The 24,989-nt window shown below is 42.5% G+C and overlaps 1 protein-coding gene across 1 annotated transcript in view; it reads right to left on the reverse strand.

Annotated features, from left to right (window-relative positions):
- Positions 1-24,989, reverse strand: part of stau2 (staufen double-stranded RNA binding protein 2) — an 87,321-nt gene that overhangs the window by 17,819 nt on the left and 44,513 nt on the right. The window contains exon 13 of the mRNA XM_054766357.1: positions 13,161-13,274. Within this exon, the coding sequence (XP_054622332.1) occupies positions 13,161-13,274 (114 nt within the window). The remainder of the gene's footprint in view (positions 1-13,160; positions 13,275-24,989) is intronic.

Below are 24,989 nucleotides of genomic sequence, written 5' to 3' on the forward strand. Positions count from 1 at the left end.
AATGGAAGCCCTCATAGCCTTGTGTGCTTCTAGAAACAACCCCACCCCCGCCCCCCCGCAGTCCTGTCTCTCTTATAAATCAAGCCGGCTTCATTGAGAATGGCAGAATCCTCTGATGTCCCGGCCATGTCTCATTTCAAAGTCCTCCTGAAGGCTCACACGGTTCCACATTTACTCATTGGGCACTAGGGAGGTGTGTGTGTGTGCGCGTGCGTGTGTGTGTGTGTTGGACACTCAGACTGCGAAAGCAGGAATGAAAGATTTAATTTGAGGAAAAGTAGAGACAACGTCCCAAAGCAGAAAGGCGGTCCGGTACAACAAATGTTTGTTTAGTTCGGATGCAGCAATACAGTAGATCTCACCCTGCAAGCCTGCACGGTAAACCACAATTTCACCAAAGTCATTACTACACCATCACCTCACTATTGTGATTGTGGGCGTGGCCTTACACGGTCGCACTGCTGATGAAGTTGCACATGTCTATGCATCTTAAAAGGAAAACTGCACTTTTTTGGGGGGGATTTTGCCATCAACACTCCTTAATTGAGGCTTGAACACAAGTCTCTTTTCTGTGCGTTCTAAAGATATAAAAGCAGCTAAAAAGAGGCAGCTAAGAATGCATGAAATGGGACGCACCTATTCTGCCTATAAAGCCTTCTTAAAAAAACTCCAAAAACCGCCAACAACACTCCATTAACATAATGTGACCTGCATAGTAACCAAGCCACAGTGACATTGCTATTATTGTTATGAACATTGTTACACTGAAGAACTACTTTACTGGCATAGTGACACCTCACCACACCGGCTAACTACTAGCCGACTAGCTTCACCTCACAGTCGCTCACAGCACCGTGCTCGCAACATGTCAGGCCACTACCGAAAGGTAACGCTACACGTTGGAGCTGCCGCCACTGCTGCTGTGTTTGAGTTTGGAAACGTGAATACTTGATGTAGCGTTCCTTTCTATGTTGCTATGTGCAACCAATGGCACCCAGGAAGGAAGCTGCGGGAATGCTTAAAACCGGGGTGCCAGATAATTATCGGACCGATATCTGGGAATGACGATGTCATACCGTAAAGCCAATGACATCAAAAATAGCTCAGATAACCGATAATGTTAAAAATGGCTAAAAAGAGGCAAGATTACCTGTACTGTGTGGGTGAGCAAATCAAGCGCTCCTTTTTTTCTCCTGCCTGTGATGTCAACAGCCTGTCGTAACTTGCCCCGAGCTCACTTGTGCAAAAATATTCACTTTAAGAGGAAGGACACTGTACCAAAAGCTCCATAAGGAGAGGGGAAAAAAACCCTCATTGAGCACACAAAAAAACTTATCAGCCACCTGAAAACGCCAGCGGCGCTGCGTTTGAGAAGTACTAAAAGGTTTGCCAGAGACCTCCGTGGCGTCACACCGGCTGCTCGGAGATGTACCGGAATACAGTGCTCTTTGCTGGGCCACAGTAGGTGGCTCCCTCCCCTCACTCTGGTTCTCTAGTAGTGACGTGGTAGCAGCTATGTCACCATATTTGATTAGGACATAACAGGTACAGTTGGTCAAATCCAAATTTGTTCAAGTCCTTCTTACCTACAGGTGCGCACAAAATACAGTTAAATTAAAATGTTAAAAAGTCAATGTTATCGCTACCATATCGGTCTTGAGAAACAAAGAATAATTAGAATAATTATGAATATTATTACTATTCATAATAATAATTTTATTATTATAATTATATATATATATATATATATATAATATTAATATAATAATAATTATTATGACTTTATTCACATATTTGGACTTTCTTGTAGTAACTTTTTCCGCCACCTAATTTGCCAAAAATTACAACTTTATTCATTGTTTTGTTTCTCATATTACGACTTTTTTCTCGAATATTTCAATGTTATGCGACTAAAATGACATTATTTTTAGTCATAATATTATGACAAAATTCTCGTAAAATTCTTGTTAGAGTACAACTTCTTAACATTTCTGCTGTTTTTTTTTTTTTGTTAAATTATATTTTTAGAACATGCTGCAGGCCAATTAAAAACAAAACAAAACAGAAATGCCACAAATGGCACCCGGGCCACACTTTGGACACCCCTAGGTTAGCCAGTTAACGTGCGCATTTAAGCGCTGATCAGGGCCAAATTCGATTGGTGAAAATGCTAAGGATTGGCAGGCAAGTTGCGGGGACTGGACAAAGTTGCGAGGTGCCGCATAATTTGTGAGGATTGGCTAAATTTGCAAAAATCGGCATGAACACAACTTCGCAAATTCCTGGAGGGCCCTTTTGGGGCATGAGCAGGGATCCAAACTCACAGCATTTGGAGAAAGGCAGCAAAATGAACCACTACACTAGTATATTGGTATGTGATATATTTTTAAGAATGTAAAAAGCGCTATAACGACAACTGATACTACTAGTTCAATAATATTATGCAGTTTTGCAATACTTTCCACTTCATCAAATGCTTGGGCTGCATGTCTTAACCATGCCTTTGTCATGCATGTGAACGACCAAAACAGTCAAGTTTTCATTTATAACCCGTCACGGAAGAAAACGAGTAATTTCGTTAGCGGAGGCATGCAAAAGACGTGTTTTATTTACACAAGAGATTCAGACCATCATTGAGTTGCTGTTATGACGGAGGCAGGCTGGCGCGCGCGCACACACACACACACACACACACACACACACACACACACACACACACACACACACACAGTGTGTTTACACAAACCGCAGGAGCATGTGACACCTCAGTCGTAACTAGTGTTAACCCCCGATGTGGCTGTTGTTTTTGAGTGTTTCAAAATGTCTGCTGTTTGAGGCCTGAGAATGCGTTAACATCCAGATGAGAGGCAGGCGGCGGCGGCGGGGGAACAGCGATGGGAGGGTCGGGTGAAAGGAGGGGTGGAGGTGGTGGGGTTGTCTCAGACAGACAGAAAAACATTCCCCAGTCGTTACGCTCATCTCCATAACTCAGTATGCTGCCACAGAGCACTGATCCCCAACACGGGGCTTTAATGACCGGACTCCCACCACTGGAAGCGCTGGTACCTGCTGCTCAACAGTGAGAGTCATTTCGGTGCCTGATTCATGGCTGCGGATAGCGTCCTTTAACTTATATTGAGTGGAAAGAATAGGATTTACACGTTTCTGGGTGGGAGGCAACTTACACGGCCGGGGAATGTGAGTGATAGCTTTCAAATTCTGAGGAAAACCACAAGGACAAAATAAAAAATCCACACTTCTCACTCAAAAGACCGATAGTTACATACCAGGTACCTGTGTGAGACCTCAGGGAAAACGATCCTTGGCCAGGAAGTAATTCCAACCACAACAGCGGTCACAGTGACTGTTGTTCTACCAGATTTAAATGAGTGGTTGTATTCAAGTCTGTGGAGAAAGCTTGTACAAGTGTAATTACCGGTACTGGAACCGTGATATGGAATGTGTTTCAGGCCAAACTTTCACTCTGCAGACTCCAGAACGCTGCAGGTATTTGATGTCAGAGCTGATTTGTAGCCCCGAGTTCTATTCATGTTCTCGATGGGGCGTTTGGTGCTTTCACACCCCAGCTGGGTTGAAGCAGTGAGTGGTACACTGCTCTCCACGCAGACTCCTTTTGTTTGTCACGCAACAGGACTTTTTAATAGTAGCTGTACATTAGACACACCCTTTTTTTGTTTGTTTTTCTTTTTTACTACGTTCCATGAGGTGGAGATAGTCTCTCGCTCCTTTCAGAAGGATCACGTTACACCTTGGCTGCAATCACAGCACAGCTGTTGTCTTTCTCTTATGCGGATGGCGATTTGGTCACACGTCAGGGTTATAAAAATCGGATACATGGAAGGCGTGCGGGAGAGCAGCTAGAAATGAAATATTCTTAAATGTCACAGATGCATGTATCATACAGTTTCAATAAAAACGGATCATCTGAGTGGGAGCTCAATTAAATTATCCATCAGTCAGTAAAATAGAGAGTGGCTACCATGGAGAATAAATGTGGTGATTACAAGGGCTGATTCCGCTATTTTAAAAATAATTACGCTTTTACATTTGTCTATAAAAAAAAAAACCCAAAACATTCAAAATCGTACTCAAGTCCACACCTCACCTTCTAAAAGCGTCCATCCATCCATCCATTTTCTATGCCGCCGGTATGCTGGAGCCTATCCCAGCTGACTTTGGGCGAGAGGCGGGGTACACCCTGAACTGGTCACCAGCCAATGGCAGGGCACATATAGACAACCAACCATTCACTCTCCCATTCATACCTATGGACAATTTAGAGTGGCCAACTAACCTAACATGCATGTTTTTGGAATGTGGGAGGAAACCAGAGTACCCGGAGAAAACCCACGCACGAACGGGGAGAACATGCAAACTCCACGCAGAGATGCCCAACGAAGATTCAAATCCAGGTCTTCCCGATCTCCTGACTGTGTGGCTAACATGCTAACCACTTGGCCCCTTCTAAAAGCATATAAATGACAAATTAAAAAGGTATAAATTAACATTTAAGGTTACTTTTACCTTCACTGAAGACGTGATTGTTGACAACGACACGATGTGGCAGCGGGATCAACACCCCCTTGGTGTTTTGCCATGAGTTATTTCTTGAATTCAGTCGTGTTTCTCATTTTCTTTAACGGAATGCTTCCACTTGGAACTTTCTTTGGCTCCATTGTGGGTTATTTTGCAGCCGTGATATAAAGAAAAGGTGAGAAACAACTGACTTCAAGAAATAACGTGGCAAAACACAAAGGCGGTGTCCCTGTTGATCTCACTGCCACATTGTGTCTTTGGCACTAATCATGTCATTGTTTTCAAGTTGTTTTTCTTTTGCGTTCCACTTTTCGGACCTCTCTTTGTTACAGCTTAACAACATACCAAAAAAACAAAAAATTGTCATGATTACAAATGAACTGCATGCTTTCAAACCAATAAGATTGCACCTAAAAAGACTTCAGTCTGGTACACGTTTGTATATTGGAGGGAGGAATTACAATAAGAGACACCGAATCAGCTTCCATCATGTTGATCGGCAAACAGCAGAAATGTTAACATTTGCAGAGTGAAAAGCTCCGTGTGGAGGCGGCAGAAAAGGTGTTTTCTCCACAGGTGACGTACATCACAGGTTGTCACTGGGAGATTGCAAAGCAGAGGCAAAGATTAGAAAGCCGGCCCTTATCTTGGGGACCTTTTCAGCGAGTCGCACTATCACTCAGTGTCAAATGACATTAGGCTAATGAGGCAAAGATGCTACAAAAGGAGCAGGTACGCCGTTAAATGCCTGGCTGGCTTCAGCCTCCCACCAGTGATGATTAAAGGGAGGTGTGATTGCTTGGGAAAGCTTTATCAATGCAAAATGTCCGCATGTGAGAAATCACACACCGATTAAAACAAGGCTGATGGTTGCAGAGCCGCTGGCTAAACATCTTGCTCCTCTTAGCATCGAGGCGATAATGAATGTAACACCTTTGTTACCTTTACGTCCTCGCTGAGGTGCGACAGGTACAAAGCAAACATTCAGATACTCATAAATGCTGATCTGAGAAGCAACACCACTCACTTTCCTCAACACAGCTCCTTATTTGCACACCTTCTGTTTCCACCACTTGTTGACCACAAATTCTCTTTACATGCATGCTCTTTATGAAAATGAATGCACAGTGCTAGCATTCTCACACTTTTTTTATACATAAAAATTCCACAATCTAATGATCAAGGGCCTTATTATTATTATTATTATTATTATTATTATTATTTTTTTTTTAAAAACAGACTGAAACCAATCCATGCAGCTATGCTAAGATGTGACATACCCATAAAAATATATACTAGTACACACGTCTATGTAAAAAATATATTTATATATTCCTCAAATTTCACAGCTTCACTCACGTTTTGCACAAATATATTGAAATAAAAACTAAAAATGCATTAATAAAATCACTGCTGTTTTGTGGTTGAATGTGGCCTATTTGTACAACTAACAAAAAAAAAATAATATTTAAGCTAATTTTACAAATGTTTTCCCTAAATTAAGCATTTTCAAGCATAACGCATTCAGAGTTGTGATATGTAGTATTCGAAAAAAAGGCGAAGAGAAAGTCGCCTAATGCTAACGTGTGTCTAAGAAGTCTTTCTATTATATTTGGTAATATGAGTGTAAAGGTGATATACGGGTGTATTTCATGTCTAGAGGGATCTCCATTTATAAATATGGAATGAAACTTTGCGGAAATGTACTTATCCTGATAAAGTCTGGAAACAATCAACTGTGATAAAACTTCTTGTCATTACCATGAAGCCTTTTTTGCTGTTATTTGGTGTTATTTTGTATTTTTAGAATTAGTTTTCATAAAATGAACTTCTTTTTGGGCAAAATCCTACTAAATCCAACTTGAAGCAGGCTCCAGTGATGATTTCTGCTGTCATACATTCGGTTGAGTAGATTCAAACAACCTAATCAACACTCAAGACACACTTGCAACGCTTTAAGAGTCTAGCCAGCTCAGCCCCAACTCAAGTGTGTAACGTGTGTGTTTATTCACTTCCCTGCTATGTCAGCGCTTAATAGACATGCTAATGCTTGCAAAGGGCCACAGGGAGCTATCAACAAGTCTCCTAATGCGCAAGTTCATGTTTATTCTCTTCTCCCAGTGTGGGAAAAAAAAGACCCAGTTGTATCTCCTGTTTTATCATCCCCTGTCTTAATCAATCTCTCGCATCCCCACTCTATCAATTTCTCTCCACTCCCCCCCTCCCTCCCTTTTCCCTCCCCTCCCTGGATCGGTTAACCCATCTCCTTCCTCCTCCATCATTCTTTCACTGCTCCTATCCACTCGCTAATCTTCTGGTCTGAAGGGTGTTTCCTGAAGGGGGCATGTGGTGGAGTGATGGACGGTGCAGTGCATGCATGACTTGGTTCCGTCTTCTGGGTGCAGCTGGGAGGGTCTGACGCTGGGGGAGCGGGTGCGCGAGGGGCGAGAGGTAACTAGCTTCTTTGAGGGAGGACATGGGGAGGTGTATCTCATGTGAGCTAATTACAATGAAGGATGGGAGCCGGGTCGACATGCACGTCCTACGGTCTCATTTAAACCTGACCATGCATCACCGAAGGAAATGAGAAAATAACAGAACGAGGCTTTGTCCAAATAGTCTGATGACGGCCCCACGGAGTGAAAAAAACATCTTATTAACTGACGAGGTGCAATGAATCCTACCGATTTTGATGAAGTGTAGCGGCAGAAAGCACATGGTCGGCCGCCACGCTCCCTCGGTCCAAAATAAAAAAATCAACTGACTTAAATGTCATTTTCTGTGGAACAAAACCAGACAGATTCAATACTAATTTAAACACTAAAGGAGTCAGCTTAGAAACTGCGTGTGGATGCTGAAACTGAAATTTAGAATGGATGTGGAAATATCCTGGGGATTGAACCAGCAATCACCGGGTTGCGTCACAACCGCTCTACTACCTGAGCCATGTCACCGTGCACCGAATATGCAGAAAGTTACATGTAAAATACACTTCCACCAATAGGGGGCGGCACTGAAATGATCCAGTCATTTGAAATGGGAAAAATATTGAATTACGGAAAATGTGGGAATTTTTTGAAGAAGTCCTAACAAATATCCTACATGTCCCGAATGAGTGGAATTTCAAGCGTAAAGAAAAAATGCAGACTGAATGTTGAAATGTAGAATTAAGTTGAATGGATTGAGGATCGAACCAGCAACCATCAGGTTAGGAGGCAGCATGAGCCATGTCACCCTGTGTAGAATGAGCAGAATCTTACAGTAATGGAAAGGATACAATTATTTCCCACCAGTAAGGGGTGCCAAGTAAATTGCGCATTCATTTGCAATGGGAAAATTGTTACAGTAAATGTGAAATTACAGTAAATGTGGGATTGTTTTTTTTTCTTTTCTTATAAAAGTCCTGATAGATCGCCTCAGCTGACTAAAAACAGAATTTCAAATGTTGGAACGTAAAAGCACACTGAATGTTGAAATGTGTAAATAAACTCGATGACAGCGAGATCGATGATCGGACCAGCGACCATTGGGTCGGGAAAAAAACACTCTACGGCCTGAGCAGTGTCAACCTGTAAAATGAGCAAAATGTTACAGTAATGGAAATTGTAAAATGATCACATTTGATTAGAATGATTAGAATTCCACCAGTAGGGGGCACCAAATAAATTGCCGATTCATTTAATAGTAAAATTGTCACAGAAAATACCAACGTGTCCTCAGTGAGCTTAACGTTTTGACGATGGAATGGTTTGGGACAAAGTAGTAGTGGTAGAGGACTAAATAAATCATATTCACACAATTGCATGCAACAGTCTGCTTACTGTGTGCACCGTAGCATGGCTCAGATCATAGAATGGTTGTCTCCTAACCCAACCTGCTGGTTCAATCCTCAGTCGGTTAATAGATTTCAACACATTTCTAGGATATTTCAATGTTCAGCTTCAGCATTCACACACAATTTCTACTGAAATTGCTTCATCGCTTTTGTTGTTGAGGCACTGGCAGCGCAGATGAGGACCACGTACGCTGATTTAGGATCCGTCCAGGTGCCGCGTTCGGGCATATAAAGTGCAGACGGAGCAAAGACAGATAAGCAGAGGAGGAGAGGCTGTCCGACAGCTGCCTGCCTGGTTGGGTAACACTTCAGCAGGACCCCCTGAGAGGAGCCCAGCCTGGGGTAACGTCTGCACTCCAGTCGGGAAGGAGGACATCAAACAAGGCTCTGTCGCTCCCTCACCTGCTGTTCCCAAGCTCCACAGGGGGTCTGAGAAGACGGTCGCAGCAGTCATCACGCTGTGACATCGGTCCCGTCCACTGATATGACTAGACATCCTACACTGACCCGTCAATAACCATTCAAGTAAGTATCTTGGCACATCTTTTAAGCGGAGCTCTCCAGGCTTGTCCCGTTGCGACGCTTCACAAACATGGCGGACTTTCACAACACAATCCAAAAACTATTTTACTCCACATAGCAACAGCGCCACATCAAATTAATACCACAATAAACTGCGAAAACCACCACACATTGAAAGCATCAGTAAGAAGCAGACATGCTAACATGCAACAACAATGGACACAAATCAGGGTGTCCTGTATTTACTTCTCGGCTTGTGACGGTCACAAGGAGACTGAGGGCTGGAAGATAATCCTGCAGCGTCCACAGCCAAGACACAGCATTAGTTAGTATTTGCTTACTCATATGGCATCATCTCAGCATGCTTCCTGGTGGATCAGGTACTGGAAATTGCGCCCAACTTACTTGAACCTTCTGGTGCTTTCAAGACAACATTCCAGTTCCCCTTTCTACACAACATGAGCAAACCGTGACGTTTGGGATCTCAGTGGAATCTACTTCTGACCAACCAAACGTCTTGCATATACACCCAGCACAGCTCTGTAAAAAAAATACAGGCTTCACTACACGTCTTGAAATGAAGCCTGGTGTTCTTCCAACTATCCATCAGTGAGCTGCAAACTGGGGAGCTAACAGTTTTAATCAGTTTGTTTTTCTTCAGCTAATACCCAACCTTGCATGTTGCCTTGCCTTGATATGACTGTAATGCTACGCTAGTTTTGCTAACATTTGTATCTTCCTGTCCCACCACTTAATGTTAATTAAAGCACTTTTCAATTACTGCATTAAGGCTAGATTTTGGGCAACAAAACACTGTTGAAAAATAGTATACGGGACCACTGATGTGCAGTAATATTCCCTGTGATGTGGTGGTGGTGATAAAATGATGCTTAACTTTGAAAGGAACATTTCAAGGCTACAAAAAAAATTGCACCTCATTACAACAAAGGCTTAACGGGCACATTCTTGATCCCGATCCACTACATGTCAAATGAAATCAGCGAAATATGTTCTTGCTTTGGAAAAGCCGAGCAGCCGCAGCTGACAATCGGAGAAAGAAAGGACCCCGAGGACGGCGGTGGCTCAGCTGAGGACATTGCTGCACGCAATGAGAGGTCCACACACTTTGCCACCAGACTCGCTCGCTCTCTCTCTGTGTCAGACAGTCACCCCTGTCATCTTCGATTGCTGGCTGCTCATGTTGCATCAGCGACACCTCACATCGGGCCCAGTGGGCCTCAGCCCCCCTGGTGTCCCACTGCCGCCACAGACCGACTGCCAGAGACTTACTTCAGCTCTGCAGAACAAACAGAAATCAATCCAAACCCCCCCATCTACTTTCATGTTATCTAAAACGTTATCTTGATGTTTGATATTGGCCGTCTTATCGATATCCGATGTATCAATATTGTCCAGCATGGGGACATTGACAGCAGCTCTACCCTCAGACTAACGTCAGGTCACATCTAGTGTAATGAATAAACACGTTACGCTTCTGGATGCATTTCACAAATATATCCTTATCGGAAGAAAGAAAAATGATATCAATATAAACCGATATGTAGGGTTGAGCAAGGAGTCTCGAGAAGCAGCTGAAAATAGATGTGGATGATGGACAAAATTCTCAAAAGAGTGCAAAAAAAAAAACCATGGGACTTGAAAATCATCAGGAACTGGGATCGGAACGAGCGATCGGAACCAAAATCGCTCAAATAGAAACGACGCCCAACCCTGCCGATATGTCATTTTAACGCCCAATCAGGGTATAATTGCCATCTAGGGTATGTCTACGATGATGGGACTATAACACACAACATCAAGTGTCCTTTCCATAAAGTCAAATGAATGAATCTTTTTTTGTTTGTTTTGGCAAATGGAAGCGTATTTGGCTTTAGGACACATCTTAAGGGCTCACATGTGTTTGGCAGATGGTACAGAGAGGATGGCATACGAGGACTGGAAGACTCTCTCTAAGACGCAAAAACAAACACTGTCCCTTCAGGAATGTCTGCAAAAAAGCTGGGAATGATGGCATGTATGCACACTGTTGTCTTTGGCTGTTGTAGATAAAGAACAGAGCCTTGTTTTAAATGACGTATCTGCTCTCAATCAATAGCACTGGCTGCATTTGCCGCATGAAGACAATAATAGATTGTGCTGGTGTTGTTTTCTCCTTGAATAACTTCACATCATGACATATGTTAGCAACGATAACTGTGGTCAATCTGTCTTATGTGGTAGGTACTATGTGAGGTCATGTGATGTGTGGAGAAGAATACTTTGCTTGTCGTTATCGTCATTTATCGCCATATATAATCCATACCACTGCTTCGGAGACACTAATGACTGGATTTATCTGAAAGAAGACACGCTCGACCAGATTTCTAATCTCTAACTGTGCTGGCAAGAGTGCAAAGTGTGTGTGAGGAAGCGAGTGCGTGCTAAGGCTAACATGGCACAGGTGAAAACAATTCCCATCGATTGTTGCCATCTACAATGGCTGATTTCATCCTTTTGCTGATACTGTTGTGTGTATATTGTCGATGAATTCACTTTAAGACTTTAATTTGAAGACGTGGTTACACTTGACGCATCGACTTTTCAAAAACATGAACAAATCATGTTGTTTTGTGGTTGAATACAATCTATTAGTAGTCCAAAGTGTATTATTAGTCCGCATGACCATCTTGGGAAAATGACCAATTCCCGCATCGACTTTCGGCCTACTTTGTTCAAGTGTCGATGTTTGTGGGTGGAGGGGGGCTGCTGATGCTGATCCCTCATTGTGGGGCGCTCCCTTTGTGGGCGCACTCCTCACTGTACTGACAGCAGCAAAAGAAAAGGCCTTCCCCAACAGTCGGTCATGCCCCAGTGCTCCTGGCAACAACAGGTCCCGAGGACGCAGACCTGCCTGGCCTATATTGGCTTGGCTCTTAGTTAGCAGCGGCGGCACTAGCCCCCTGTAAGCCGTCCCCATTCAGCACAGGGCTGGCCCTTTATTAAAGCTTTGAAGACTGCTGAACAAAGAGGCGTCCTATGTTTAGATGATAGAATGTAAGCAAGTGGTTTTCTGCTTGGGCAACACAAGACAAAGAGTCTGCTTTTTGAATACGAGGAGGAGGCAAGACAGAGCTGGAGTGAGAAAACCAAAAAGGGAGGGGAAAAGTTGAGGGCACGCCACGTGTGAAGACGCTCTGGATGATTTCAGGACCAGCCCCCCGCCACCCAAACAGAGTGCAACCGGAATCACAATGCAAGGTAAGTTTTGTTCAACAGTTATTAAGCATAAACGCACGTTGCAAATGGTGCACAATGTTGTACATTACTTTGCAGGAAAACAAAAAACGACAATTTCCATTTCACTTTTCATAGCCAAGACTCATCAATTGTTCTTGCACATTGAGGTAATGTTGAAAGGAAAAATAACATTTTAGTAGCATAAGTCGAAATACTAAAGAAAGATGTTCATTAAACGTTAGGTCATATGAAAAACAAAACCACAAAAGTTGCAATTTTTGGAAAATTAGGTTGCGGAAAAAAGTTATAATGTTTCAAGAATAAAGTCAAAATATAATGGGAATAAAGTTACAAGAAGAAAGTTGAAATAGTTGTGGGGAAAAAAAAAGTGATTTTACGACGCTGAAGTCAAAATATTGAGAAAAAGTCATACTCTAATGAGGAAAAAATAAAGTTGCAATTTTACAAAAATGAACTTAACTTAAAAATAATGTCATTTTAGTAGCATGGAGTTGAAATTTTAAAGAAAAAAAATGTTATTTTTATAAAAGTTGTCATACTATGGGTAACAAAACAATATAACGTAATTTTTGGAAAATTAGGTTGGGGAAGTTAATAAAATAATATAAATATAAATGAATATAAAAGCATAAAGTCTAAATATATGGGAATACACTCATAATATGACAAGATGAAAATTTAAAAAGATGAGAAAAAAGTTTAAGTATTTGGAAAAAAACCCCAGCAAAAATGGGATAAAATAGCAAAGACCGAGGTTCACACTAATAATAGGCTTTTTCACCTATTTGACAAAGCTGAGATCCAGTCTTTTCTTGAACTATATAACTTCTTAGCATATCTAAATGTGTTGCTTTACAAAATATCAAAGTGGCAAAATTGCATCCTGTCATTTATCACTGTGTGGCGCCTCATGGAGAAGTTTGGACACTCCTGTACAATACTGTACCATATGTCACGTTCACTGTCATAGGTCACCGTTAAAATATACCTGGTCGTGGCTAGCTTGGAGGGTGCTCCCAGTGCCGTGGAAAGTCATCTGCACGGGGGAGAGGGTCAGATAGGTCACAAAATCCTTGCCACTCTGCGCATCACTGTACTGCACCTGGAACAGATCAAAGACATGAGGGATGAGGACGTTTAATGCGATCGTGCATGCTTGCAGACAATTCCCCCACTTTCATGCACAGATGAATGTAGGAGTGGTGGTGGTGGTGGTGGTGGGGGGGGGGGGGGGGGGGGGTGGAGGGGGGGGGGGGGGGGGTCATGACATCACTAGCGACCCGTCATCACTGAGAGGTTAACTCTGCAGGCATTCCTGAATGGCGTGCAATCAGGACTGTTATGACAGGATGCTCCTCTGGGAAAGTCTGCTCCTGAGATCCAAGCGCTTTGGAAACACAGCCTGCTTGTCTGCCCTACTTCTCAATGGCTTTCACTTTGTGTGTGTGTGTGTGTGTGTGTGTGTGTTTCTGGCCTACATATACCCGTGACAGCTGCAGGCATCTTAATAAAAAGCAGAATAGAGAGCGAGAGAGAACTATCAACCATAGTAGCAGTGCGATGACTTCCGATGGGTGGTGCTGATGTCGCAGTGCACCTCAACGTCATCCAAATCGGCTTGTTTTCTTGGTAATCCTTTTAATTTTGCATTCAAGCGTGATATTCAAGAGGCGGCTTCGCCTCAGCTGAAGGTTTTCCGGGGCTACAGCGCCACCTGTTGCATCGTGGCAGCCTGCAAACGCGGGAATGAACGTGAACGTAGACAGCAGGTATGAAGGAATGGAGACTGTGAGCAGAGACGAGATGGCTGGCTCCACATCTCCCTGCCATCGTGTAATTCAGACAACTGAATGTCACCATCTTTTAGATTGAAATACATTGTGAGCAGGACACGTGGCACTTTACACCGGAACACACGCAGGCTCTTCATTAGAACATACTGAAGTGAACATGTGTGGCGCGAACACAACACGAGGCAAACTACACGGGTGTGCAGACACTCACATGTACTCAATCGTGGAGTGCTCTCAGCCGAGCGTCCAAGTGATTAATACTGCAAAATGGCCTGAGGGAAAAGCCTTTTCTGACAGGTTAATCTCCAATAAAATGTCTGAGGGAGACTGAAATAACTTCATTTTGCCTGGTAGTGCATGGGTAAGGCCAAGGGTGTCCGACATGCAGCGCGGGGGTCATATGAGGCCCGAGGCTGATTTTTTTTTATTGGCCTGCAGCACATTCTAAAAATATATATGAAAAAAAAAACAAAAACAAAAAAAACCCAAACATCTACAGTAATTTGACAAGAATAAAGTCAGAAAATTACTAAAAACAAATAAAATAAGAAAAAGTATAACACTGTTAGAATAAAGTAAAAATATTATGGGAATAAAGTCAGAATTATGATAAGATTTTCAAAAAGAAAGAAAAAAACAAATGGAAAAAACAGCTGCAATTTTACAAGAAGAACATCAAAATATTACAAGACAAAAGTCATATTCTTACGAGATAAAGTTTTACAATTTTACAAGAATAAACTTGTTATAAAAATACAAACAGAAACAAAAAGTTGTCATTTTTCCAACAGGTTGGATCAAAGTTGTATTGGGAAATTAAGTCAAAATATGTCATCATGAGAAGATATTTAGAGCCAAGATCCAAGTTCATACTACAAGTAAAAATAGGCTTTTTCACCTACGCCGCAAAGCTGACATGGAGTGTCAAAACATCTAAGTGGCCCTTGTATGCTTTCATTATTCAGTATGTGGCCCTCGGTGGAAAAAGTTTGGCAGCCCCTGGGTTAAATAACTTGACTTCAGATGTTACGGAATGTACCAACTGCATAAAAACGCACCTTTCTTGCTTGATAAAGCAGAGCAGGTGTGCACATATACAGTATCTATTAAGCTATTGCTTTTCTCTGCCTACTCTACACAAACTAAAGCACAAATGATTTTTTTTTATGAACTTTGTTAAGCAATTTTAAACAGGGAACATTGGTGTTGTGGGTCCATTGTGCCAACTGACACACTATTTGACTGTATAAATAAACATCACACGGCTCCATCGCCAGCCAAATTCTGCATTGGAAAACAGCTTCATTTGGCAGGTCACCAATCATCACCTGGAGGTCCGTCTTTCACGCCGGTTGGTTGATAGAACAGCTTCAGTGCAGGAATCCTTCGAGGCCCGCCTCGACCATGGCGTCATCTTTATTTGTGACGATTTGGCACAAAACGGAACTAACGAGCATCGACTGAAAAACAAACTGTCTATTCTTTGCATGTTTGGAAGGCATCCGTGAGTGCGTGCATTCTAAAAGGCCGAACTAATCATCCCAGGTCTCCGCTCAAAAAAACAGCCTCTAATCCACTTCCTTTACAGACAAAAGGAGGAGGAGAGTTACGCAAGGCCTGCGATTGATCGGCAGCACTAATGTGGAACGACCTCTTGACATCTGGCCTCGAAAGCTGGCTCCGACTCAAATGCTCCTCTTCCTCTGAACAAACGCGAGCATGCAGTAAATAAAGCACAATCGCCGTCCCAATGAGGGCAACATGTAATTTCACACGGGCAACCCATATCGCCATGTGCAAAGGTAAAAGTAAGCTGCGGAAGGTCAAACCAACAATAATAAAACAAGCCCTCTCGCTGGAGGAATGCCGTCACTGCCGGTGAAAAGCAATTAGGGGTTCTAGCAGAGCCACTTTAGGGTGCAAGAGTGTTTTTAGCGCACTGTTAATACACCTTTCAAGACTCCTAATGGAAGCGGTTTGATGGGAAAACACAGCTGGTACTTGGGGGCAAAAAAAAAAACGAACAACTTAAAGTGAAGCCACATAATTACATTTTTAAAGGAAAACTGCACTTTTGTTTTTAGAATTTTGCCCATCAACCACAATCCTTATGTGAGACATGAACACACGTCTCCTTTTTGTGCGTTCTAAAGATATTAAAACAGACAAAAAGACGCAGCTAAGAATTCATGTAATGGGAAACGCTTATTCCGCCTATAAAGCCTTCTGAAAAAAAAAAAAAACAACTTCAAAAAGCACCACCAACGCTCCATTTCACTCATGGATTTCATTTCAGAGCAATTTTAAGCCACAAAAACGGCCACAAGGTGGCAGAAAAGCATTTGATAAGAGCTCGGCAGAGAACACATGACAGGAAAGAGGGTGCGTGGAGGAGTGTAGCATGCAGACGGTTACGCATTGTAGGGAAACTGTAACATGCACACGCACACGTGAGCACACAGTTCAGTTCCAAATGTGAAAATGGTAAATAGTCCTTGGTGTCATATTTGTAAATTGTTATTTTGATGTAAAACAACCCCTCATTGGTGTTAAGTTTGTGTAGTTTAGATATTTGTGCCAAAGTGAGTCCCTTTTCTAGTCGGCAACTGATTTTCCTGAAACTCACCTACGTTCTACTGCTGATTACTAAACAAGGGAAAAAGGTGGAAAACTAATCTAATCTGTCTTTTGGAAGGTTCCATGTTTATATAGCCATACAACACAATATTCTGTGTGCCTTGAAAGATCAGTCAAAATAGTCTAAAATGGGTGGTACTGAAGGGTGAGTTACAAGAGTTAGAAGACATTTAAAAAAGCAAAAAAAGGGGGGGGGGTACATTGTCACACAAATGCTGACGAAAACAAACGATCAAGGTGACCACTAATCAATACATGGTCAAGCGGCAAACATGCTTTGTTCAAACTGCAACGTCATGGTCAATAGCATGGCAAATGCTTCGAAAACTAATCATTTTATGCAGCAAAGACAAAGCTGACAAAGACAAAGACATAGCAATCAAACTAACAAGTCAAGCAAACTCTCAGTAATTGCTGAGACAAGGAGAAAGTGGAGGAGTAAATAAATAAGCTCCGGTTCTTTCTACTCCTTTTCAAACACGTTGAATTGGGCAAGCATGCATATTTAAGTAAATTTGACGTATTCTTGGCCTAAATCATTTAAGCATAAAAATGGCTAAATGAGTGAAAATACGTAAGGCATTCAGAAGACTTATTGAAAGATGTGAGAGGTGGTAGTTTACACTGATCACGGTGTCAGTAATGCCACACTGATCAGACAACAGCCACCAGGCAGTATGCTGTCCAGATTAAAAAAAAAAACTCTCCCAATGCTAACACGTTATGTCTTATTTGTCTAATATGCATTATTTTCTGCTACAATGTCTACTATATTGGGTAATACAAGTGTAAATGTGACTATAGGGGTGTTATTCCATGTCTAGAGGGCTCTAAAATGCTCTCAAACGTATTTAGAAGGTTTTAAACAGGTTTTCTAAGCTCCAGCTATGAAAATGTTCCATTTATAAATAAGGAATCCTACTTTGCAGAAATTGACTTATCACGGTCGGGCCTGGAACCAATTAACTGCAATAAACGAAGTGTTACTTTACTTGCGTTTTAGTCGCTGTCACCGCTGACCATCTCTAAATAAAAACGTGCACATTTGCAACAGTTGAGGTATATACTGTTTAAATTGAACAGAAACATGCAGGAGTTATCCAGCTGCGTCCTTTGTAAGCAGTAGAAGAAGAATGAAGAGTATAATAGCGTGTCAGCCTTCCTGGCAGTCTATGTGGCGAGGTTCCGTGCAAAAAGAAAGATATTCCACTGAGTGGCACCTGGAAAGGGCGGGTGGTTGATTGACTGCGCCAAATCAAACCATAATGTGCTGATTTATGATTCCATTAAGGAGTTTAAACATGGAGAGAGGTGCCAAATGATGGCGGAGGTGGAAGCGCTCCATGGTGGACCCGGACCAGCCTCCCAATGAGCTGTGGTGACGTCCAGCCTGTGACGACCAAACATACCAGCTTGCTTCAACAGGGAGGAGGGTGCGCGCCTTTTGGCTCACTTGTAATGCTAATAAAACACAAAAGTAAGTTCAAATGAAGAAAAACACAACTGAAAAGTAGAATAGGGCTCAGTACATGAACTTTAATGTTTGTATCTCTGGTTTAGGGTTGCAACCAATGATTATTTTCTTGGTCAATCTGAAACTTGTGACGATTAATCGCAGAATTGGCCAATAAATATGGAATCTACTGAGAAACGTGGAATCTCGCAGAAATTGACGACATGTATACAAACTGCTGTCATCGTGAGGAGGAAGCATATCGCCAGCACGCCACTCAGACACCAGCCCCGCCCCCTCCCGAACTAAACATGTCGAGACGGTGACCTGAAACACTGGAAAAAGTTGCAGGAGAAAAAAAAAAAAGTTGAAACGTCTTTCTTATGGAGCGTGAATGGATGCTAGCCGGGTTAGATTAGTTTAGCAGAGACTGCTAGTGCGGTTGTGTGTGTGCGCTGTATGGGCGGCATGAGTGTGCGTTTCACTGCTCGTTAATGCAAACAAGCATTTTTCAATGCCCGCTGATTTTGTGTACGTTTTTACTTTTTGGGTTAGGGTTATTTATTAGGATGAGAGGCACGTTTAACGTCTTAACAGTCAATAGACATTCTCAACACAAAACACACTTCTGGCCTTAAAAATGAGAAGCCGTTTTTGAGGATTGTGTGTGCAGAGGCACAGACATCCCATTAGAAAAGTCAGCCAAGCTACTAGGATTCTGAAATACTGGGCAAAATTGACCAATGATGTACTGCATCAATAAATGCAATTCATCTTGCATTTAATTAGGCGACATTTTATTTACTATCACGCAAGTAAACACACTACGCTGTTGAAATAAGTGCAAGAAGTAAACAGATAAACACAAACAGATTTCATAAGGCCCCACAATTGTTGCAACTCTATTCTGTTTGATGGGTGATGATGCAAGATGGCAGGATCATACCGTATTTGCTTCGGGTGAGGGAAAGAAATGAACTTTTGAAAAGCTCCGAGCACAATGTTTTTAAAACAAACATTCACACGGAGCTTGAAAACGACGCTGAAGACACCGTCATTAGATACCGTGCCAGTAGCACGCGTACTAACCTAGCCAGAAATCACTCACCCACTGCAAAAAATACATTTCAAGAAAGTGAAAGTCACATTTTAAGTGTCCCAGCGGTTAGCATGTTGGCCCCACAATCAGGCGACATGGGTTCAAATCATTGGTGAAGTTTCTATCTGTTCCCAGTAAGTGTACTCTGGCTTCCTCCCACATTCCAAAAAGACGCATGTACTGTGGGTGGGTTTGTCTATGGGAAAGCCTCTTTTAAAGATCAATATTGCTACATCTACAAAATGTAATGACATTCTGCTGACATCAAGCCTAAAAAACAAATTTATCTCAATTTATGAATCTTCTAAGAGCATTTGGCTTAATTCTTACCTTGTAATAAGAGCGTTTTATTTAAATTTAGCTGTGCGATAACTTGCTTAAAATGAGACCCGATTTCTTATTTTAGGACTCAATATTACAAGTCACAAGTTACAAGAATAATAATTAATATTATTGATAATTATTAATAATTTGGGCTTGTTTCTAGTATGGCTGTTTTTTCAGTGATTATTTTTGGGTTGAGACAAAATGCCTCTGCAGGTCACAACTTCTTGGTAGATTAACTGGAGTAGCGCACACAATGAAACATTTTTTACTTCTACCTTCGTTAGCAGGCTATTTCCTGAGGATGATATAAAGACTCCAGGACCGTACTTTTATTGATTTCTGGGCAGAGGGAAGGGTTCAATCGTGGGAATAGAAGTAAATTGACTTTCCCATTTGCATCCTGGGGCGCAGAATGGTTTCATTGTGATAAACAAAGAGAATATAAATTAATTCTCGTTTTTCCCCCAAGGAAGTGGGTTACTGTATTTTTTGCGCAATAACTACATCCACAACTGTGTCTAAGCAACATTCATCATAATGTCCCTAATTTAGAAATCAGCCTTCATCCAATGCGTCTCTGCTGGTTGCCTGGTAACATGATGATTAGACTACAGTAATTTGATTGGGAGTTTGGGACGCATGACACTGCGCTAATCAGCTCTTGGTGCAACATTTGGTTTCTCTTGTAGTAAAAGAAAACACACAAGATTAAAAGCCATTAATCAAAACTTTGCCTTCTTTTATAGCCAGTCTTTAATGTCCAGATAGTCTGGGCACAGACAACAGTTATTATCCGACCAATCATTCAATTATCATGAAAGCGCTCGGGGGAATGTTTGCAGCAAGAGGAAAAAAATGGATTCTGGAGAAGAGCGTGTGTGCTGATAAAAAAAAAAAAAACAACAAAAAAAACCTGTTGGATTCTAAATAAATGCCCGTCATCCTCCCATGTGTTGCAGGAAATATGATCAATAAGTAGCATCAGAATAAAAAAAAAGAACAAAAGGCAAGACAAAAATTACGCTGCACATTTAAATGCTGCTCTGGCGTTTGGGGGTATTTGATTTAAATGTTTGCAAATGGGCTTGATTGTGGTGTAAAAACATCATCACTCAGTTTTTCCACATGCACAAGGCCACCGTGTAGGCAGCTCAACTGCACGCTCAGCCAACGGTGCATTAACTGATCTATATCGCAGACAAGTTGTTTTCGAAGATTGCTGTTCACACAAATATGCTACACAAACGCGCAGCTGGAAGCTATCACGCTCTAATGGGGTGGGATAAGCCGCCTCCTTCCCAAAATGTATTTTCTAACAATTTCCAGAGTAAACAGAGAGACGAGGAGTGAGATGACAAGAAGTGCTGTTCTCAAGTCTTTGGACAAGACGGGGCGTTTGATGTTGATACAGAGGAATGAGCTTTGGAGATGAGGAAGAAGACAACTTAAAAAAAAAAAAAAAAAGATTCCAGTGCCAAGCAGGCAGAGGAGCTAGTCGGCACCATTTGAAGTGGTTTTTCGACACGACCAAAGGAGGAAGCGGAGGGACAGGAGAACAAACAAGGCGAGAGTGTGAGAAACCCTGGGAACTGCACTCAGACTATCAACACCAGCCACCCGCCAAGGACGGTGTTTTTATTAATATGGCCTTTTCCAGTCCTCCCTTCCGTCCCATCTATTTCGCAAGTTGGCCTCTGATGGCTAGATAGCATAACTGATCGCTATCTCGGCTGTCTTATTGCTGATGGGCCATGCAGGTGGATAGATATAATACAGTGGATGCGATCCATTCAGACCAACTGGGAGGATATGCTGATCCATAGTCGATAAGGATAGGATGTGTTACATCTAAAAAGTTAATATCCTGCATGTCTGACCTCAATTTGAGACAATTTGAGGATCCAGCTGCTACAACCTCCATCCATTCATCTATTTTCTTCTGCTCATCTGCAGTTGGGTCGTGGGGGGCACAAGCTAAGCAGAGAAGCCCAGACGTCCCCTCCCCCGGCATTCCCATGCCAGTTACGAGACAGTCTCTCCAGCATGTCCCAGGTCTTGCTTATGGCTTCCTGTCGGTCGGATGTGCCCTGAGACCAGATGCCCAACCGGCTTTAATCCGAGCTACTCCCAGATGACAGAGCTTTTCACCCCATCTCTGAGAGTCCAGCCGCCCTTAAAAGGGAACTCATTTCGGCCGCTTGTAACTGCAATCTTGTCCTTTTTGTCACTACCCAAAGCTCATGACCACAGGTGAGGGTAGGGACGCAGACAGACTGGCAAAGTGAGAACGGCGATGGGCCGATGCAGAGCCCGCATCACTGCAGATGCCGCACCAATCCACCTGTCGATCTCGTGAACCATCCTTCCTCACTCGTGAACAAGACCCCAAGGTACTTGAACTCCTCCACTTGGTGGAGGAACAGGCCATCCATCCAGTCATCCATCTTCTTCCGCTTATACGAGACAGCAGCCTAAGCAGGGAAGTCCAGACTTCCTTCTCCCCAGCTACTTCGTCCAGCTCCTCCCGGCAGGCCAGTTGAGAGACAGTCTCGCCAACTCCACCCTTTTCTGAGCAAGAACCATGGACTTGGACTTGAGGAGCTGATTCTCATCATGCTACACCTCAAATACACTAAAAAAACAAAAAGTAGTCATGTCCCCATGATGCAGTTTTGGGTCAAATCACATTAAATTGGAGTGGATTGCGTTCATGTTTCAAATTTCACTAAGGACAGTTTGTCTTTAACAAGCTGGTTTGGTCCTCACTGGAATTTGATTACTGCGTTCAGACCTGACCAAACGAACTGCACTAGAAGAGCAATGACACTCCGTTTTAACCAAACCTAACCTAACCGAACAACAGACTAAGCCTGAACTCACACTTGGCTATTCGAACCGTGCCAGACTTGGGTGTGATTCTCCACCCCTCTCCTGGGGTCCTTGTGCCATACAGTTTTCCTGACTTGGTGGATGATTTCAAGTATTATTACAAGCCATTGTGTTTATTTCTAGTGTACAAGGTGGTGCCTCTCATTTTTAACTTGAGGGTAGTGATTGTATTTATCAAATGGCACGTCTTTATTGCGCATGTCAACGTGCTCTCGTGTGGTTTTGACTGGATTATTTTGAGTCTATTTCTGACAAGAAAGGTGGCGGTTATCATTAAGAACTAATGAGAAGCTATCGCATTACAGCCATTCTAGAACTCGGCCATTTGATTGAGCACGTGACCAATCGTTATGGCTTCCAAATGTGACAGAGGGGAAGTGCACCCAACAAGCTCGGATAAGAGCTAACTTCAGGCGTTAACTGGGCCCGAGCACGGTTCGAATGGCCGAGTGATGAGGCAGAATCAGAACTCTTGACTTTTACCTAAAAGTGTCATGCTCAATCATACCAAATGTATTTTCCATTACGAACTCCAGCGTCGAGAGGGCTGTAATTCCTAATTGATGCTGAAAGGACGCAACACTCACTACACCTGCCAGTTACTTTTGTTTATTGCATGACACGGCTGTGCTAATCTCCTGGCGGGGCCACGGCTTGTCATAAACCATTCATTTTATTAAAAGTTAATAAGTGGAACACTATTTTTCCATTACACAGCCCAGCACCAGTGTGTGGCACCATAAAATAATTACATCACTGGAGCAGAGGCAATTAGACATACAAACTTGTGCAGGCAGTATAACTTTTTAAACCACACATTACAAAGAAGCAATTAGCATACAATGATGCCTTTGGAAACATCCCAACAATTGAAAAACACCGGCCGTAATAATATAACAGGGTAAGAAAACTGTTTAGATAGGTAGTCATTGAACAATATACAGTAATCCTTAAAAATCTGAATTAATAAATCATACCGTTTTGTGGTTTAATAGTGCAAATTTGACATTCTTTGAAGTAAAATACAAATAAGGCATTCAGAAAATGCAAACACGTGACGATGTTGTATTCTACACTGGTGACTAGGTGCCAGTAATGTCGCTGCAATGTTCACACAAGCACCATACTTGATCGACAGGCTTTTATTGCAGGTTTGAATGATCTTACAACAGGCACAATAACCCCCAACACGGGCTACTGTTGCGGCCGTAATGCATGCTAAGCTCAAACTCAACTCTTAACCTCTGACATCACTTCCTGTCTGCCCTCTTCACTCAGCTCCTAGTAGCAACACACACAAGCAGGAGTCTTGTTTATTTTCTTATCATGTCTACTATATTGGGTAATATGAGTGTAAAAGTGACTACAGGGGTGTTATTTCATGTCTAGAGGGCTCAAAGTATTTACAAGTCAGCAGCAGTCAAAAGGCAACATCTTTTGATACAGTGCCGACACGTTTTAATGCTGTGGCCAAATTAGAAATCAGTGATGCAAATAATGATTCATTAGATTACCATTAAGAATAGATTGTCCATATAAAAATGTGGAGCTCATTTCAAAAGGAGGTACAAGTTCATAAAGGTAAGTGGTTGCAGTGTGTGATGGCGCTATTAATTCGTATTATGGAGGCGGAAATGAGCAGCTGGTGATGCAAACGGTGCAGTCAAGGCATTCAACTAGCGGCCACGTCGGATTATCAAATTGAGATAAGCGAAAAAAAAAAAAAGGGGGGGTGTTTGTGGGAGCAATAAGAGACGTGAGGGTGATTGGTTATCCGCCTCTGACTTCATCCTTGATCCATGTGTTGTTTATTACCTCCTGCTTCTTTGTTTCTGCCCTGCTTCCAGCACACTAACCTGTGGTGCCAACAACACAGCAGCCAGATTAATAGGAAGTACCAACACACACACACACACACACACTGAATCAACCTCCAGCATCCTTACTCCAAGCTGGCGTGAGTACAAGACCACACGGTTGCTCATCCAGTTCTCCCCGAGGCACATTAGCGACTTTGCGTTGGTTGCTTTCATTGCATTGTTAAGCGGTCACTGTAATCCTCTCACTTGGTTATCACAATTGCATTACAATCAGACCGGGATGTTATCATCGCATTACACACCAAAAACATGCGAGTGTCTGTCGCTTGATGTCATTGACAGCCTGACATGTCTAGTGGAAAAGCAAAAGTGGTGCATTTTTTGGCAAAAACATTCTGGATGTGCGGTGTGTGTTTGGACTACAAACACACAAACGCATAAAGTACATCAGCCTCAAATCAGAGGATTTCATTACAACATCCCCTCAATGAAACACACATTGCCTACATGTCTCAGTTGCGTCTTGGATTACGCTCTCTGTGTTCACGTTCCGAGGTGTTTATTACCTCAAATTAATGCATGGCGGGCGTCAAAGCCATGGCTTAAAAGCTCTGTGTCAATAAAGAACATTAGAGTCTGTACATGTCCAAAACAAGACTTCATTTCCATTAAACAGAACCTGCTGCGTGGATGTGTGTGTGGACTAGTGTGTTTGGGCTTTGCCAGGCAGCTCTCAGGTTACACACACACACACGCACACACCGGAAGGCTCAGAGCAATAACAAAGGCCTATCGAAAA

Source organism: Dunckerocampus dactyliophorus, chromosome 21, assembly GCF_027744805.1.
Source record: "Dunckerocampus dactyliophorus isolate RoL2022-P2 chromosome 21, RoL_Ddac_1.1, whole genome shotgun sequence".
Taxonomy (NCBI): Eukaryota; Metazoa; Chordata; class Actinopteri; order Syngnathiformes; family Syngnathidae; genus Dunckerocampus; species Dunckerocampus dactyliophorus.